Source organism: Euphorbia lathyris, chromosome 5 (assembly GCF_963576675.1).
Source record: "Euphorbia lathyris chromosome 5, ddEupLath1.1, whole genome shotgun sequence".
NCBI lineage: Eukaryota > Viridiplantae > Streptophyta > Magnoliopsida > Malpighiales > Euphorbiaceae > Euphorbia > Euphorbia lathyris.
This window is the reverse complement of record NC_088914.1, coordinates 17,322,412-17,340,851: the sequence shown is the minus strand read 5'-3', so window position 1 is coordinate 17,340,851 and position 18,440 is coordinate 17,322,412. Positions and strand designations below refer to the sequence as shown.

General features: G+C 40.2%; 1 protein-coding gene across 1 annotated transcript; it reads left to right on the top strand.

Moving 5' to 3' along the window:
* Positions 1-1,386: 1,386 nt before the first annotated feature.
* On the top strand, positions 1,387-18,440 carry LOC136230135 (protein DETOXIFICATION 29-like). The gene is made up of 8 exons (XM_066019075.1): positions 1,387-1,774; positions 1,874-2,415; positions 14,454-14,540; positions 14,821-14,877; positions 15,387-15,625; positions 17,445-17,563; positions 17,900-17,986; positions 18,131-18,440. The coding sequence occupies exons 1-8, from the start codon at positions 1,481-1,483 to the stop codon at positions 18,206-18,208; spliced, it is 1,503 nt and encodes a 500-aa protein (XP_065875147.1). The 5' UTR covers positions 1,387-1,480; the 3' UTR covers positions 18,209-18,440.

Below are 18,440 nucleotides of genomic sequence, written 5' to 3'. Positions count from 1 at the left end.
GGCTGCTGCCAGCCGAGACTCCCTATGATTAAGTTAGTAATTGCTTAAGAAATGATAAATATGAATAATTGGAGTATTGTTGCATAAATATAATAATAAGTGATGGTTTTAATAATATAATTATATATTACTTCAAAAAAAAATAATGTAATTATATATAAAATTACTTTTACATCCTTTCATTTATATAAATAAAATAGAAGACAAGGGGTAATTTTGGAATAAAAAGATCCTAACTATAATTTCTCTTTAATTTGGAATGTAAGGAAAATTAGTCAAAATTCATCTCACCTACCCTCATTTACTATACTCTTCAATTACACCGCAAAACAAACAGGATTAACTAATTACACTTGTCCTCATATACTTCCAAATACCATCATCCAAACAATCTCTAAAGAGGATTAAATCTCTCTTATTCATACGTCAATTACACAGTCTCATATATTTTAATTATAATAGGACGGAAGCATCCTAATTAGGATAGAAAGAGGTTTTAGAAGCTTATCATGACTATCTAGTCTAATAAAATATCTTCTGAGAAGATATGATAATACTTTAAAATATTTATATCATTTTGGATCAATAGAAACTCCATTTCACAAATCAGTGACCGTTAATATTATATTGGATTACATTTTTACTATCTCCATTATAGATATTAGGTAGTAAAATTTAAGGTTGGAGTGGTGTTCGTAGTGGATAATTGTAATTTTATTAATTAAAATAACATGTAAAAAGATAAAAAGATATACCAATAATAATTTTAAATATTTCAATATTTTTTAAGTTACATTTCAACCTTAATCAAATACAAAAAGTTATCAAAATTTTATATCAACCTAAAAATATTAAGTAATGTGATTATTTATCATTTTACACAAACAAACAGCTATTAGCAATCAGTTAAATTTTACTAAATAAATTCACACGATTTGCTAGTCAAATCAGCTAACTAAAAAGGTAATCAGTTAACAGTTAATTGTTAAACATGATCCATATCTTTATTTGTCATTTTATACAAACAACTATTAACAATCAGATAAATTTTATGAAACAAGTTTACACAATCTGCTTATCAAATCAACTAGTCAAATTAGTTAACCAAGAAGATTACCAGCTAACACCTATTTGACAAACATGACTTATAATTGAATAAGAATACAAAATTATTGAATTTAATTTAGTATTATAGTTTTAAAGGTTTAAAAGGATATGAGAAATGAATGGTTAAAATATTTATTTGATGCATACAATTAATGTGAGAGTAGGAGGTATCTATTTAGTCAACTCTAGGAAGCTTAGAAATAATTAAACAAAATAGTTTTATATGATCTTAAAATTTTGGGTGTAATAAAATATGATATTATTGCAGAATAGATACAAAGAACTTTAAAAAATGAATGCCTAATAATATGTCAACTAAACAATATGCTTTAAATCCCAGTTCTCGAGAGTTGCAGAAGCAGAGCAATACTCAATGGAAGATTCAACTCAACCCCTTCTTCTCTCTACTAATCCCTCCTCCGCCACAACCTTTGTTGCCGGCGCCGATGACATCGCTCCGATCACAAGTCCCCGTGATTTCTTCAGAGAATTCTCTAAGGAATCCAAAAAACTCTGGTTCCTAGCTGCCCCAGCAATGTTCACAACACTCTGTCAATACTCCCTCGGCGCCATCACTCAAACTTTCGCCGGCCAACTCAGCGCTCTAGATCTCGCCGCCATTTCCGTTGAGAACTCTGTCATCGCCGGTTTTTCCTTCGGAATTATGGTAAAATTGATTAGATTGAACTCGATTTGGTTTTGAGCGATAAATTCCTTGTATCTTCAATTGATTTATAGAAACTAATTAATATTGATGAATCAACAGCTTGGGATGGGAAGCGCACTCGAAACGCTAACCGGACAAGCATTTGGGGCAGGGCAAGTAGATATGTTAGGAGTCTATTTGCAGAGATCTTGGGTGATTCTTTGCACTACGGCGTCGTTTCTTTGTTTGCTCTATGTCTTTGCAACAAACATCTTGAAGGCAATCGGGCAAACGGAAGCTATATCTACATCGGCGGGATTATTCGCTCTGTATATGATTCCTCAGTTATTTGCTTACGCTTTGAACTTTCCGATGGCGAAATTTTTGCAGGCACAGAGCAAAATAATGGTAATGGCGGTAATTGCAGGATTGGCGCTTGTATTACATGTGATATTCAGCTGGTTGTTTATGCTGAAATTGGGGTGGGGAATGGTCGGTGCTGCGGCGGTTTTAAACGCAGCGTGGTGGTTCATTGATATATGTCAATTCATTTACATTATAAGTGGAACCTGTGGTAGAGCTTGGAATGGATTTTCAATGAAAGCTTTTCAGGATCTATGGGGTTTTGTTAAGTTGTCTCTCGCCTCTGCTGTCATGATTTGGTTAGTTTTCTTCCGTTTCTTCTTTCCCTCCTTTTTCTTCTTATTATTATTATTATTATTATTATTATTATTATTATTATCATTATTATTATTAGGGTAATTAATTTGTTAGTCCCTATATTTTGACAAAACATACTATTTAGTCCCCTTATTTTAAAAAACACACGGTAAAGTCCTTAACGTTTTTCTCGGTGAACTGTTTAGTTCCTAATGTTTTTCTCGGTGAACTGTTTAGTCCCTGCTGTTAGACTCTCATGAAGATTCTGTTAGTCGATTTGGATTTGCGTTCTTCTTTTCCTTTATTTTCTTTTTCTTTAAACTCTAATGCATCTGAAATCAACTTTGAGTGTTCTTCTTCTTGATTTTCTTCTTAATCGTTCAAATTCGTAACCATTGGATCTGTTATTTTTCTGGTTCTCCATACAAATAGCTTCTTTTTCTAAATTTGATTTCCTCTTCTGAAGTTTGAAGGTAAATAGTAAAGAGTAATTTAGTCATTTCCGAAGTCATAAACGGTAAAAAATCTAACAAACAGACGGAAAGACTAAACAGTTCACTGAGAAAAAGCTTAGGGACCTTATCATGTGTATTTGAAAATACATGGACTACACAATGTGTTTTGTTAAAATATAGAGAATAATAAATTAATTACCCTTATTATTATTATTATTATTTGGCATTATACTCATTTAGATTCCTAAACTATCAAAATCATCAAATGAGTCTCTATCATATCCTAAAATCAGAAACTATAACTATTTGATATAGACTGTAATAATCGCTGTGTTGGTTCAAAATGAGTTTGAGGATGACGGTTTGAAACTGTTCAATTAAATGATTTTCGATGAGGCTTCAATTAATGATTTTTGTTTAGAATGGAAACTCAATTGATGATTTTTTTATTAGTTTAGAGACCTAATTGATGATTTTGATAGTTTAAGGTCTTAATTGATTTTAAAACCTTAGTTTAAGGAGTGAAATGAGTATTATGCCTTATTTTTTTAAGTTATAACTTCAATTTTAAAATGCTAGATATATAGCCTTGTATATAAAATTCAAATTTTCATAAAATTTAAAATAATATTTGTGCGGTTTTTCGAAAAGACCAACATAATATTTGTTCATTAAGTTATGATATAATAGTAAGGGTGGATCCATAGTAACAATTGAATAAGGAATAATCAATTAGTAGGGCTAGATCCAAAGTCAGAAAGTGGGATATCAAATTAATGAATTTTTCTATTTATTTATTTAGTAATTTGGTATACATATTGCTAGTATAATAATAAATAAGTGGCATAAAGTCCATTTAGCCCCCTCAACTATAAGTCTAAAATCTCCATTCTATAGAAATCAGCAAATGAGTCCCTAAACTATACAATACTCATCAATCAAACACAAGTGACATTTTGATGCAGATTAAAATCGACTGGAGGTTTTAATCGTAAACCAACAAAGATTACAAACTTCTCAAGCTTAACTTGAAGGTTGAATAAACCCAAAAGGAATGAATCCTTGCTCCAATGGAGGCTTCAAAATATAATATTCATCAAAAAAATTAACCAACATTACAAAAGATGGAGAATATATACTCCTTCCAAATAAAAGATAAAGACTAAAGGCCACCCCTTGGGTTACCAACAACTAAGGAGCCCTAGGGGTAAAATAGGAAATGCATAAAGATAGATATTAGGGTAAATAAGTTCAATGGCAAAGAGGTAAATAGTAGAGTGGCAAAATAGTAATAAAGAAGGTGGCAGATCTTGTCCTCAACAAGAAGAACTTAGGGAAGAAGTATTGTGCTGGCAGGCTACGCCCCGCGTGTGTCTCGATACGCCCCGCGTGCGGACGCCTCTGAGATTGGGGCGTCTTCGAAGCATCCTCACGCGTGGCGTCCCTAGAGTCACGCCCCGCGTATTAGGGTCTCTGGACTTGGTGGCTCCTGTTGATGGAATTTACGCGTGGCGTCCCTGGTGGTACGTCCCGCGTAGTCGGCCTTCTGCCCATTCTTCGATTCAGGCTCTGGTTTTACGCCCCGCGTAACAGGAGTCACGCCCCGCGTGTCTTGGGGACTGGACACTTCTTCGGACAACGAGTTCTCTACGCCCCGCGCCGTGGTGAGCACGCCCTGCGTGTCTGGTTGGTTTGCCCGACTCTTGTTGCTCTCCTCCGGGCTCGGGCTTAGGGAAAGGCTGTCCTCATCATTCTCCCCTTCTTTAAAAGAGTTGGACCCCAACTCAAGGGTAGAACAAGAATGACTCTTCCCCAAGGTTGGCGTTCCGCTCACCCCGTGAGTAATATTCTTCTCTTGGTTCGGGTGTCCCGCTACTAGCAATTCGACGGCTTCCCCAACTCGGGCATCTCCTAACGGTGTCGGTTCTCGGCTTGGACGCACAATCAAGGCGACTTTCTTTTCTCCCCTAGTGAGCCCCTTCAACGGCGTGAGAATGTACTTGGCCCCATCTTTGAATACGGTGTACGTGTTGTCCCTTCCCGTATGGGAGGTATCACGGTCGAATTGCCAAGGCCTCCCAAGGAGCAAGTGATACACGTCCATATCAATGACATCACACATAACCTCATCATGGTAGGCACCAATAGAGATAGGAACCTTGCACCGGTGAGTGACATTAAGCTTCTCCCCCTCTTTAATCCAACCCACTCGATATGGATTCGGATGTTGCTCGGGCACAAAGCCAAACTTGCTCAAGGCGGCTTTGCTAAGGACGTTCTCTTGACTCCCGCCATCAATAATCAACTCACATTTCAACCCGTGGATTAGACCTCTAGTCCTAAACAGTTGGTGTCTCGGGTCGTGCTCTTGCTCAACCGACATTAGTACCCTCTTCACTACATGGACTTTCCGCTCATCCCCGGATGATCCGCTATCAATGGGTTCACAATACACCCCATCATTTCCTCCATAATCATCATCATCGTATCGCTCCACCACGTAAGCGCCCCTCCTCTTTGGGCATTCATTCGAACGATGGCCCGGTTCGTTGCATCGAAAACACTTAAACGGGGCCGGTTTGGTGTACGGGTTGTTGCCCTTAGGAGGTGCGGCGGTCCTAAAGGGTCTCACGTCCCCATTAGGTGATCTTTCCCCGTTCACGACTTTAGTGCCACTTGAGCTAGCACCACTCTTATCCTTGCCCACCTCTTTGGGCTCTTCCCCCTCTTCACAAACTTCCTCAATTCTCGGCCTCCGGTATCCGTCACGTGCTCTAACATTCAGTTGAGACTCGGCCTTCAAGGCTAGGTTCCTTGCATCTTGAATCCGGATTACCATTTGTGTCCCAATTCTGTCTTGAATATTATACCGTAGCCCCTCTAGATATCTTGAAGTCTTTTGGCTTTCGGTTTCCGACAAGTTAGCCGTTGCCGAAAGCCTTAAGAACTCCGAAGTATACTCGTGCACGCTCCTCGGTCCTTGCGAGCAATTCCGATAGGAGCTGTAAATATACTGCTCGTAGTCAGGTGGTAAAAACCGCTCCCTCATCATCGGTTTCATCCTCCTCCAAGACCTAATCGGTTCCCTTCCTCCTCTTCTCCGCTCTTCCTTCACATTATCCCACCATACCGAGGCTCCCCCTTTCAACCTATATGCCACTAACCGAACTCTCATATCTTCCGGTATCCCCGCATAGTCGAAGAACCTCTCCACCTCAAGCAACCAATCAAGGAACCCCTCAATGTCAAGTTCCCCTCCAAATGAAGGTAGATCAACCTTGAGTTTGAAAGCATCATCCCTATCATAGTGTCCTCCATAACCCACTCTCCCATTCATTCCGGCTCTATATCCGCCCCTATCAACATCATGACCCCCATACGGATCATTCATTCCATAATTTTCCCTTCCATGACCACCTACATCATCATCATTCAAAATATCCAAATTCCCGGCACGCACATGCACGGGACCAACAACATCATGCATATTCATATTATCCGCATGCCTAACATTCCCAATACCGACATCATGCTTAAGACCCATGTTTCTAGCAATCCTATTCAAGTCAAAATCATCAAATAGGTCGCCGTCACTATCACTATCGGCATTTCTAATGACCATGGCGTTAGGATGCCTTACCTCATGAACCCGAGGGTCCATTCGTTTTGGTGCTTGGGTTCTCATAGGAGGTGGCGTAGGGTGTCTATCCGGTGGTGGCCGGGTTGCATCTTCATTTCGCCGGTGAGGGTCTCCGGCGGGTTGAGTGTGGGTATTTCGAAACTCAAGAGCAAGTCTCTCCATGGCAAGGAGTATGTCTCTTCTACCCGCTTCTTGCTTCTCTTCAAGCTCTATCATCTTATCATTCATTGCCTTCATATTTGCTTCCATTGCCTCAAACCTTTGGTCATTGGCTCCCATGGCTTCGGTGGTGATACGTGGTTGAACCATTTACGAGAAGAAGTCTCCGGTCAAGGAAAACGACTCGGCTCTGATACCAAATGATGCAGATTAAAATCGACTGGAGGTTTTAATCGTAAACCAACAAAGATTACAAACTTCTCAAGCTTAACTTGAAGGTTGAATAAACCCAAAAGGAATGAATCCTTGCTCCAATGGAGGCTTCAAAATATAATATTCATCAAAAAAATTAACCAACATTACAAAAGATGGAGAATATATACTCCTTCCAAATAAAAGATAAAGACTAAAGGCCACCCCTAGGGTTACCAACAACTAAGGAGCCCTAGGGGTAAAATAGGAAATGCATAAAGATAGATATTAGGGTAAATAAGTTCAATGGCAAAGAGGTAAATAGTAGAGTGGCAAAACAGTAATAAAGAAGGTGGCAGATCTTGTCCTCAACAAGAAGAACTTGGGGAAGAAGTATTGTGCTGGCAGGCTACGCCCCGCGTGTGTCTCGATACGCCCCGCGTGCTGACGCCTCTAAGATTGGGGCGTCTTCGAAGCATCCTCACACGTGGCGTCCCTGGAGTCACGCCCCGCGTATTAGGGTCTCTGGACTTGGTGGCTCCTGTTGATGGAATTTACGCGTGGCGTCCCTAGTGGTACGCCCCACGTATTCGGCCTTCTGCCCATTCTTCGATTCAGGCTCTGGTTTTACGCCCCGCGTAACAGGAGTCACGCCCCGCGTGTCTTGGGGACTGGACACTTCTTCGGACAACGAGTTCTCTACGCCCCGCGCCGTGGTGAGCACGCCCTGCGTGTCTGGTTGGTTTGCCCGACTCTTGTTGCTCTCCTCCGGGCTCGGGCTTAGGGAAAGGCTGTCCTCATCATTCTCCCCTTCTTTAAAAGAGTTGGACCCCAACTCAAGGGTAGAACAAGAATGACTCTTCCCCAAGGTTGGCGTTCCGCTCACCCCGTGAGTAATATTCTTCTCTTGGTTCGGGTGTCCCACTACTAGCAATTCGACGGCTTCCCCAACTCGGGCATCTCCTAACGGTGTCGGTTCTCGGCTTGGACGCACAATCAAGGCGGCTTTCTTTTCTCCCCTAGTGAGCCCCTTCAACGGCGTGAGAATGTACTTGGCCCCATCTTTGAATACGGTGTACGTGTTGTCCCTTCCCGTATGGGAGGTATCACGGTCGAATTGCCAAGGCCTCCCAAGGAGCAAGTGATACACGTCCATATCAATGACATCACACATAACCTCATCATGGTAGGCACCAATAGAGATAGGAACCTTGCACCGGTGAGTGACATTAAGCTTCTCCCCCTCTTTAATCCAACCCACTCGATATGGATTCGGATGTGGCTCGGGCACAAAGCCGAACTTGCTCAAGGCGGCTTTGCTAAGGACGTTCTCTTGACTCCCGCCATCAACAATCAACTCACATTTCAACCCGTGGATTAGACCTCTAGTCCTAAACAGTTGGTGTTTCGGGTCGTGCTCTTGCTCAACCGACATTAGTACCCTCTTCACTACATGGACTTTCCGCTCATCCTCGGATGATCCGCTATCAATGGGTTCACAATACACCCCATCATTTCCTCCATAATCATCATCATCGTATCGCTCCACCACGTAAGCGCCCCTCCTCTTTGGGCATTCATTCGAACGATGGCCCGGTTCGTTGCATCGAAAACACTTAAACGGGGCCGGTTTGGTGTACGGGTTGTTGCCCTTAGGAGGTGCGGCGGTCCTAAAGGGTCTCACGTCCCCATTAGGTGATCTTTCCCCGTTCACGACTTTAGTGCCACTTGAGCTAGCACCACTCTTATCCTTGCCCACCTCTTTGGGCTCTTCCCCCTCTTCACAAACTTCATCAATTCTCGGCCTCCGGTATCCGTCACGTGCTCTAACATTCAGTTGAGACTCGGCCTTCAAGGCTAGGTTCCTTGCATCTTGAATCCGGATTACCATTTGTGTCCCAATTCTGTCTTGAATATTATACCGTAGCCCTTCTAGATATCTTGAAGTCTTTTGGCTTTCGGTTTCCGACAAGTTAGCCCTTGCCGAAAGCCTTAAGAACTCCGAAGTATACTCGTGCACGCTCCTCGGTCCTTGCGAGCAATTCCGATAGGAGCTGTAAATATATTGCTCGTAGTCGGGTGGTAAAAACCGCTCCCTCATCATCGATTTCATCCTCCTCCAAGACCTAATCGGTTCCCTTCCTCCTCTTCTCCGCTCTTCCTTCACATTATCCCACCATACCGAGGCTCCCCCTTTCAACCTATATGCCACTAACCGAACTCTCCTATCTTCCGGTATCCCCGCATAGTCGAAGAACCTCTCCACCTCAAGCAACCAATCAAGGAACCCCTCAATGTCAAGTTCCCCTCCAAATGAAGGTAGATCAACCTTGAGTTTGAAAGCATCATCCCTATCATAGTGTCCTCCATAACCCACTCTCCCATTCATTCCGGCTCTATATCCGCCCCTATCAACATCATGACCCCCATACGGATCATTCATTCCATAATTTTCCCTTCCATGACCACCTACATCATCATCATTCAAAATATCCAAATTCCCGGCACGCACATGCACGGGACCAACAACATCATGCATATTCATATTATCCGCATGCCTAACATTCCCAATACCGACATCATGCTTAAGACCCATGTTTCTAGCAATCCTATTCAAGTCAAAATCATCAAATAGGTCGCCGTCACTATCACTATCGGCATTTCTAATGACCATGGCGTTAGGATGCCTTACCTCATGAACCCGAGGGTCCATTCGTTTTGGTGCTTGGGTTCTCATAGGAGGTGGCGTAGGGTGTCTATCCGGTGGTGGCCGGGTTGCATCTTCATTTCGCCGGTGAGGGTCTCCGGCGGGTTGAGTGTGGGTATTTCGAAACTCAAGAGCAAGTCTCTCCATGGCAAGGAGTATGTCTCTTCTACCCGCTTCTTGCTTCTCTTCAAGCTCTATCATCTTATCATTCATTGCCTTCATATTTGCTTCCATTGCCTCAAACCTTTGGTCATTGGCTCCCATGGCTTCGGTGGTGATACGTGGTTGAACCATTTACGAGAAGAAGTCTCCGGTCAAGGAAAACGACTCGGCTCTGATACCAAATGATGCAGATTAAAATCGACTGGAGGTTTTAATCGTAAACCAACAAAGATTACAAACTTCTCAAGCTTAACTTGAAGGTTGAATAAACCCAAAAGGAATGAATCCTTGCTCCAATGGAGGCTTCAAAATATAATATTCATCAAAAAAATTAACCAACATTACAAAAGATGGAGAATATATACTCCTTCCAAATAAAAGATAAAGACTAAAGGCCACCCCTAGGGTTACCAACAACTAAGGAGCCCTAGGGGTAAAATAGGAAATGCATAAAGATAGATATTAGGGTAAATAAGTTCAATGGCAAAGAGGTAAATAGTAGAGTGGCAAAACAGTAATAAAGAAGGTGGCAGATCTTGTCCTCAACAAGAAGAACTTGGGGAAGAAGTATTGTGCTGGCAGGCTACGCCCCGCGTGTGTCTCGATACGCCCCGCGTGTGTCTCGATACGCCCCGCGTGCTGACGCCTCTAAGATTGGGGCGTCTTCGAAGCATCCTCACATGTGGCGTCCCTGGAGTCACGCCCCGCGTATTAGGGTCTCTGGACTTGGTGGCTCCTGTTGATGGAATTTACGCGTGGCGTCCCTAGTGGTACGCCCCACGTATTCGGCCTTCTGCCCATTCTTCGATTCAGGCTCTGGTTTTACGCCCCGCGTAACAGGAGTCACGCCCCGCGTGTCTTGGGGACTGGACACTTCTTCGGACAACGAGTTCTCTACGCCCCGCGCCGTGGTGAGCACGCCCTGCGTGTCTGGTTGGTTTGCCCGACTCTTGTTGCTCTCCTCCGGGCTCGGGCTTAGGGAAAGGCTGTCCTCATCATTCTCCCCTTCTTTAAAAGAGTTGGACCCCAACTCAAGGGTAGAACAAGAATGACTCTTCCCCAAGGTTGGCGTTCCGCTCACCCCGTGAGTAATATTCTTCTCTTGGTTCGGGTGTCCCGCTACTAGCAATTTGACGGCTTCCCCAACTCGGGCATCTCCTAACGGTGTCGGTTCTCTGCTTGGATGCACAATCAAGGCGGCTTTCTTTTCTCCCCTAGTGAGCCCCTTCAACGGCGTGAGAATGTACTTGGCCCCATCTTTGAATACGGTGTACGTGTTGTCCCTTCCCGTATGGGAGGTATCACGGTCGAATTGCCAAGGCCTCCCAAGGAGCAAGTGATACACGTCCATATCAATGACATCACACATAACCTCATCATGGTAGGCACCAATAGAGATAGGAACCTTGCACCGGTGAGTGACATTAAGCTTCTCCCCCTCTTTAATCCAACCCACTCGATATGGATTCGGATGTGGCTCGGGCACAAAGCCGAACTTGCTCAAGGCGGCTTTGCTAAGGACGTTCTCTTGACTCCCGCCATCAACAATCAACTCACATTTCAACCCGTGGATTAGACCTCTAGTCCTAAACAGTTGGTGTCTCGGGTTGTGCTCTTGCTCAACCGACATTAGTACCCTCTTCACTACATGGACTTTCCGCTCATCCCCGGATGATCCGCTATCAATGGGTTCACAATACACCCCATCATTTCCTCCATAATCATCATCATCGTATCGCTCCACCACGTAAGCGCCCCTCCTCTTTGGGCATTCATTCGAACGATGGCCCGGTTCGTTGCATCGAAAACACTTAAACGGGGCCGGTTTGGTGTACGGGTTGTTGCCCTTAGGAGGTGCGACGGTCCTAAAGGGTCTCACGTCCCCATTAGGTGATCTTTCCCCGTTCACGACTTTAGTGCCACTTGATCTAGCACCACTCTTATCCTTGCCCACCTCTTTGGGCTCTTCCCCCTCTTCACAAACTTCATCAATTCTCGGCCTCCGGTATCTGTCACGTGCTCTAACATTCAGTTGAGACTCGGCCTTCAAGGCTATGTTCCTTGCATCTTGAATCCGGATTACCATTTGTGTCCCAATTCTGTCTTGAATATTATACCGTAGCCCCTCTAGATATCTTGAAGTCTTTTGGCTTTCGGTTTCCGACAAGTTAGCCCTTGCCGAAAGCCTTAAGAACTCCGAAGTATACTCGTGCACGCTCCTCGGTCCTTGCGAGCAATTCCGATAGGAGCTGTAAATATATTGCTCGTAGTCGGGTGGTAAAAACCGCTCCCTCATCATCGATTTCATCCTCCTCCAAGACCTAATCGGTTCCCTTCCTCCTCTTCTCCGCTCTTCCTTCACATTATCCCACCATACCGAGGCTCCCCCTTTCAACCTATATGCCACTAACCGAACTCTCCTATCTTCCGGTATCCCCGCATAGTCGAAGAACCTCTCCACCTCAAGCAACCAATCAAGGAACCCCTCAATGTCAAGTTCCCCTCCAAATGAAGGTAGATCAACCTTGAGTTTGAAAGCATCATCCCTATCATAGTGTCCTCCATAACCCACTCTCCCATTCATTCCGGCTCTATATCCGCCCCTATCAACATCATGACCCCCATACGGATCATTCATTCCATAATTTTCCCTTCCATGACCACCTACATCATCATCATTCAAAATATCCAAATTCCCGGCACGCACATGCACGGGACCAACAACATCATGCATATTCATATTATCCGCATGCCTAACATTCCCAATACCGACATCATGCTTAAGACCCATGTTTCTAGCAATCCTATTCAAGTCAAAATCATCAAATAGGTCGCCGTCACTATCACCATCGGCATTTCTAATGACCATGGCGTTAGGATGCCTTACCTCATGAACCCGAGGGTCCATTCGTTTTGGTGCTTGGGTTCTCATAGGAGGTGGCGTAGGGTGTCTATCCAGTGGTGGCCGGGTTGCATCTTCATTTCGCCGGTGAGGGTCTCCGGCGGGTTGAGTGTGGGTATTTCGAAACTCAAGAGCAAGTCTCTCCATGGCAAGGAGTATGTCTCTTCTACCCGCTTCTTGCTTCTCTTCAAGCTCTATCATCTTATCATTCATTGCCTTCATATTTGCTTCCATTGCCTCAAACCTTTGGTCATTGGCTCCCATGGCTTCGGTGGTGATACGTGGTTGAACCATTTACGAGAAGAAGTCTCCGGTCAAGGAAAACGACTCGGCTCTGATACCAAATGATGCAGATTAAAATCGACTGGAGGTTTTAATCGTAAACCAACAAAGATTACAAACTTCTCAAGCTTAACTTGAAGGTTGAATAAACCCAAAAGGAATGAATCCTTGCTCCAATGGAGGCTTCAAAATATAATATTCATCAAAAAAATTTACCAACATTACAAAAGATGGAGAATATATACCCCTTCCAAATAAAAGATAAAGACTAAAGGCCACCCCTAGGGTTACCAACAACTAAGGAGCCCTAGGGGTAAAATAGGAAATGCATAAAGATAGATATTAGGGTAAATAAGTTCAATGGCAAAGAGGTAAATAGTAGAGTGGCAAAACAGTAATAAAGAAGGTGGCAGATCTTGTCCTCAACAAGAAGAACTTGGGGAAGAAGTATTGTGCTGGCAGGCTACGCCCCGCGTGCTGACGCCTCTGAGATTGGGGCGTCTTCGAAGCATCCTCACGCGTGGCGTCCCTGGAGTCACGCCCCGCGTATTAGGGTCTCTAGACTTGGTGGCTCCTGTTGATGGAATTTACGCGTGGCGTCCCTGGTGGTACGCCCCGCGTGGTCGGCCTTCTGCCCATTCTTCGATTCAGGCTCTGGTTTTACGCCCCGCGTAACAGGAGTCACGCCCAGCGTGTCTTGGGGACTGGACACTTCTTCGGACAACGAGTTCTCTACGCCCCGCGCCGTGGTGAGCACGCCCTGCGTGTCTGGTTGGTTTGCCCGACTCTTGTTGCTCTCCTCCGGACTCGGGCTTAGGGAAAGGCTGTCCTCATCACATTTATAATTGCTTGAGAAAGCCTCGAGATTTTCCTAACATCTTCAACTGAATTTCCAAAACAATTAGGATTTCTAAACTTTGGTTCCTTCACGGAGAAGTTAGTCCATAGAAGTGGATTCTATCTCCAATGATGCTTTTGAGACTCATTCAACTTCTCCTCGACAGACATAGAAAGTAACTTAGACAGCTAGTTAATTGCATATAGTTTAGGGACTATTTCGCTAATTTATATAGAATGAAAAGTTAATTGATTTTGCATCTATAGTTTAGGGGCCATATGGCTTTATGCCTAAATAAATCAATTAATTAATTTATCGTTTTATCTTCATATTCGAACCGGAGGCTTAAAAGAAGTAAAGTTCTTCCCAAATAAGATTAAACATGTTTTTGGGAATACAAAATCAAACAAATCCATTGCCAATTCTTTATATCAAATTTATCATGGGTTCTGAAAATGACAAAGTTTCAAGTGTAAACTTGAGAAATTTTATTGATGTAACATCATGTGAAATGACTATTACTGGTTCCGGTATACAGTAGAACAGTGGTCTGGATCAACGAATCCTTATGATCTTCCTCAAAATTAAGACTAAAAAATAGATGACACATTGTATCACATTCACATGTTTTCTTTCAATTTAAATTATATGAATTATTCTAGTTTAAATAAATTAAAAACAAACTTCGAATATATATGTGCAGCTTAGAAGTTTGGTATTATATGGCGTTGATATTGTTTGCTGGATATTTGAAGAATGCAGCGATTGCAGTTGATGCTTTATCCGTATGGTGAGTGAATATATATATATATAACAAAATTTGTAATTTGTTGCATTTTTATTATTTATAACCACAATTCAAAATTAATTTTTTATTTTAATATAAACATATCAGTTGACCAATTAGACTGTATTTAAGAATTAACCTCTTTTAACCTGATTTAATCTGATTTGAATCCGATATAAATATAATGCAGATTGGACTGAATTTCACAAACTAATTTTATATAAAATACAATTCAACTCGATTCATAAAACATTACACATCTAACTGTATTTAATACTCACAGCATGAATATTTTGGGATGGACGATCATGGCATCACTTGGAATGAATGCAGCTATAAGGTTCGTTCCCTATCTCTTAAATAATTTTTTTTTATAAAAGACAGGAATTTTTTTTTTTAGTTTATCCAATTTGTCAAATGACATTTGTGGTTTAAGAGTTTACAAATTTAGCTATATGGATTTGTGCAGTTGCCAGACTAACATATTCCGTTAAAATTCTTGTCGTAACTATTTATCTTTAAAACATCAATTTGAAATAAGTAAAAAGTTTTGACTTTGCAAATTATTATATATGTCTGAATTTTCAAATTATTTCAACCACAACTTTTTTTTCTACAAATATTGACAATTTGTTTCGCATATTGTTTAATTACAAACTGCACAAACCATATATATTTCCGTGTTTATAAATTCGACAAATCATGTCAATTTTTTTTTTGTTTCCCATTAAGAAAATGTAGAAAAATGAAGTGAACACTACTAGGTTTCTTTAAGATATAATTTCCAATTTGGCCCCTAAACTCAATACATTAGGTAAATAATATAGTATTTTGTTGATGGTGCTACAGTGTAAGAATATCAAATGAGCTGGGTGCAGGACATCCGAGAACAGCAAAATTTTCACTAATGGTGGCAGTAGTTTCATCATTTTGCATCGGGGTCCTCATTTCTGCAATTCTTTTCTTCACCAGAAATATTTATCCATCTTTATTCTCTAGTAATTCCCAAGTTCAAGACTTAGTTAATCAACTCACGCCACTTCTTTCTGCTTGCATTATCGTTAACAACGTTCAACCTGTTCTTTCAGGTATTTGATTTACTCTCTTTTTATTATTGTTATCAATTTTCTTACCATTTTTCAATATTTTCTTACTTTAATTAAATTTAATTCTGATTAGAATTTAATAATTCTTTCTTATGTTATATTTAACTAGGGATGTAGGAATTATGTGTCCATATTAATTAAGATTCAGATAGATTACAGATTCAGGTTTTATCTAAATTGTGTTATTAGATAATTAAGAATTTTAATTGCATTAATCTTATGCAATTATTGAATGAAAATACTAGTCTAACGAGGAAAGTTAGAATATCCTTATAAAATAAGGAAGCTTTGATCTATATAAAAGAGCCCAATTAATTAGATATAATAAACACATGAAAATTAAGAGAACAAATTTTCTCTCCCTCTTTCTCTCTCTACAAGGAACTATTGTGGACTAATCATTCTTGCTCCCGAATAATTTTGGTGTGGGAACAACGTGATTGGTAATACAAGTTTGTGGTTCGAGTTCTTCATTCCTACCCAACGTTAACATGCGCTTTAAGAAATAACCCGATAACCCATGTTTGAACCCGTATGATTAATTAAGTAGAAATCCTTCAATGGATAAAATCGAAAAATAAAACATTACTAGGCTTAATACATCATTTTCTCCATCAACTTGTCCAAAAAGTTTGATTAGTCCCTTAAACTTTCGAAGTGTTCCGATAGGCCCCTCAAGTTGCTTAAAATTTCCTGATAGCCTCCTCAACTTGTTTAAAGTGTAAACAATTGATCACTCGATTTCAAAAAAAAAATGCATGCAAAATGAGTGTTGTACGCGTCTTAGAATGTTAATACATAATTCACAGAATAAATTAAAACATATTAAAAATGAAATTTGTACTTGTTCAACTATAAAACTTGTCCGCTCTGATATTTTAAAATGCTAGCTATAGGTCATTTTTTTTGTCCAGTCTTGACGGGCTGGATTTCAGAATTTTTTTTCTAACTCAATAAATCTAACTCCGACACTGTCTGCAAGGCTAAAATTAGCCCTCTATATATCAATTCATGGATTCGCAACTGAGCTCGGTCTAAATCAACATATGGATAGGTCTATATGTGAATTAATTCTTCCTATTTTAAGTACTGTTTGGGATAAAGTTAGGCATTTATATTACAAACTACAGTAGTTATTATATGATCTTACATATTCACTTCATATTTTACCTTTCTAGATGTATATAGCAATTTGCATTAGTTTGATGTAAATCCTCATGAATTTTCTTAATTAGGGGTGTTTGGTAGGTCATTTTCATGCTCATGTTTATCTTTTTACTTTAAAGGGAAAAGTTTTAGGTGTTTGGTTTGTAATCTATTTTCCAACAGCAAACAGTAGATAAAACGAATAGGCCCTTACGGGCGTTTGGTATTCTATTGAGATAGGGATAAGGATAAAGGTTGGGATAAGGATAAATGGTTGAGATAAGGATAAAAATATGATAGTCGAGAATTATTATTCAATGTTTGGTATGTGGGATAGAGATTGAGATAAAATAATACATTTTACTATTTTAACCTTATTTAAACTACATAACATTAATTTGACGGATAAGATGGACTTTTCCATCCTATTAAAATCGTAAGAGTTTATCCCACCACCCTCTTGGGTATAGGATTTGAGGGATAAAAGGCTTATCTGTCATCTGTCTCACTCTTCTATCTCTCAAACAAACACGAGATAACTTATCTCGTGTTTTCTATCCATATCCCACCTCTTATATCCCTTATAACAAACACCCCGTTAGTTTCTGCAATATTAATCTTTTGGATTTTTTTAATTTTTTTTTATTTGTTTAAGGTATGGCAATTGGTGCCGGATGGCAAGCTGCTGTCGCATATGTAAACATAGTTTGTTACTACGTTTTTGGGATTCCTTTGGGCCTCCTACTTAGTTACAAAATGGGTCTTGGTGTCAAGGTACGCTTTTTTTTCATAAATATATAATTTCACTGTTTTCTGATTAATCATATCAATAATATTATTGTTAAGTAAGAAAAAAAAATTCGCAAGATTGATTAGTTTTCTACTTTATTATTACATAGTGTTTGTTGTTGCTGATAACTGTAACTATTGACTAATTTTCACTCCATAAACTAGTTATTTATAGTAGTTTAACAAAACACTTTATATTTTCTATCTAGTGTAAAAAAAAGTAAAAATAAACTAAAAAGGAGAACCAAAGATATTGAGCTTTAATATTCTTAGATACTATTTGTTTAGGGGATTATTTTGATAAAAAGTATGTTTTTTCAGGGGATTTGGTTAGGCATGATGTCAGGAAGTGCAGTACAAACTATAGCTCTTACTTATATGATATATAAAACAAACTGGAACAAAGAGGTAAGTTATTTCATATTTTATCGTGTTTTGTTGTAGATGCGTGCAATTTTTTTTAACAAACTTTAGTTAAAAATGAATCATTGAACTTGAGTTTTAATTTTAAGAATAAATAATATTTTGTTATATTATTGTTTTCAAATGCAGGCTTCAATTGCCGAAGATAGGATAAAGAAATGGGGAGGGCAAAAGAGTTATGAGATTGTAAAAGAAACCATATCTTAAACGTGAAGAAATTTGCATTTTTCGGCTATATTTTGTCCGAGCAAGCACAAGGAATATGATTTATTGGAGCGTAAACGAGGAAAAAAAATAGGAAGTTAAATAAAACTTTCCAATGTTGAGTTTTTTTTCCCTCTTTTTATTGTATTTTTTTCATTCTTCACTCACATATATGTTCTTGGTAATGAAAGACATATTTTTTTGATAAATAATTTATTAGCATGTTGCCTAAAAT

Excerpts from the sequence above, each read along its gene's own strand:
- LOC136230135 (XM_066019075.1), top strand. The coding sequence starts at position 1,481 with ATGGAAGATTCAACTCAACCCCTTCTTCTCTCTACTAATCCCTCCTCC. Across the intron at positions 14,541-14,820 it reads GTTGATGCTTTATCCGTATG|CATGAATATTTTGGGATGGA; the intron begins GTGAGTGAATAT and ends TAATACTCACAG. Across the intron at positions 17,564-17,899 it reads AAATGGGTCTTGGTGTCAAG|GGGATTTGGTTAGGCATGAT; the intron begins GTACGCTTTTTT and ends ATGTTTTTTCAG.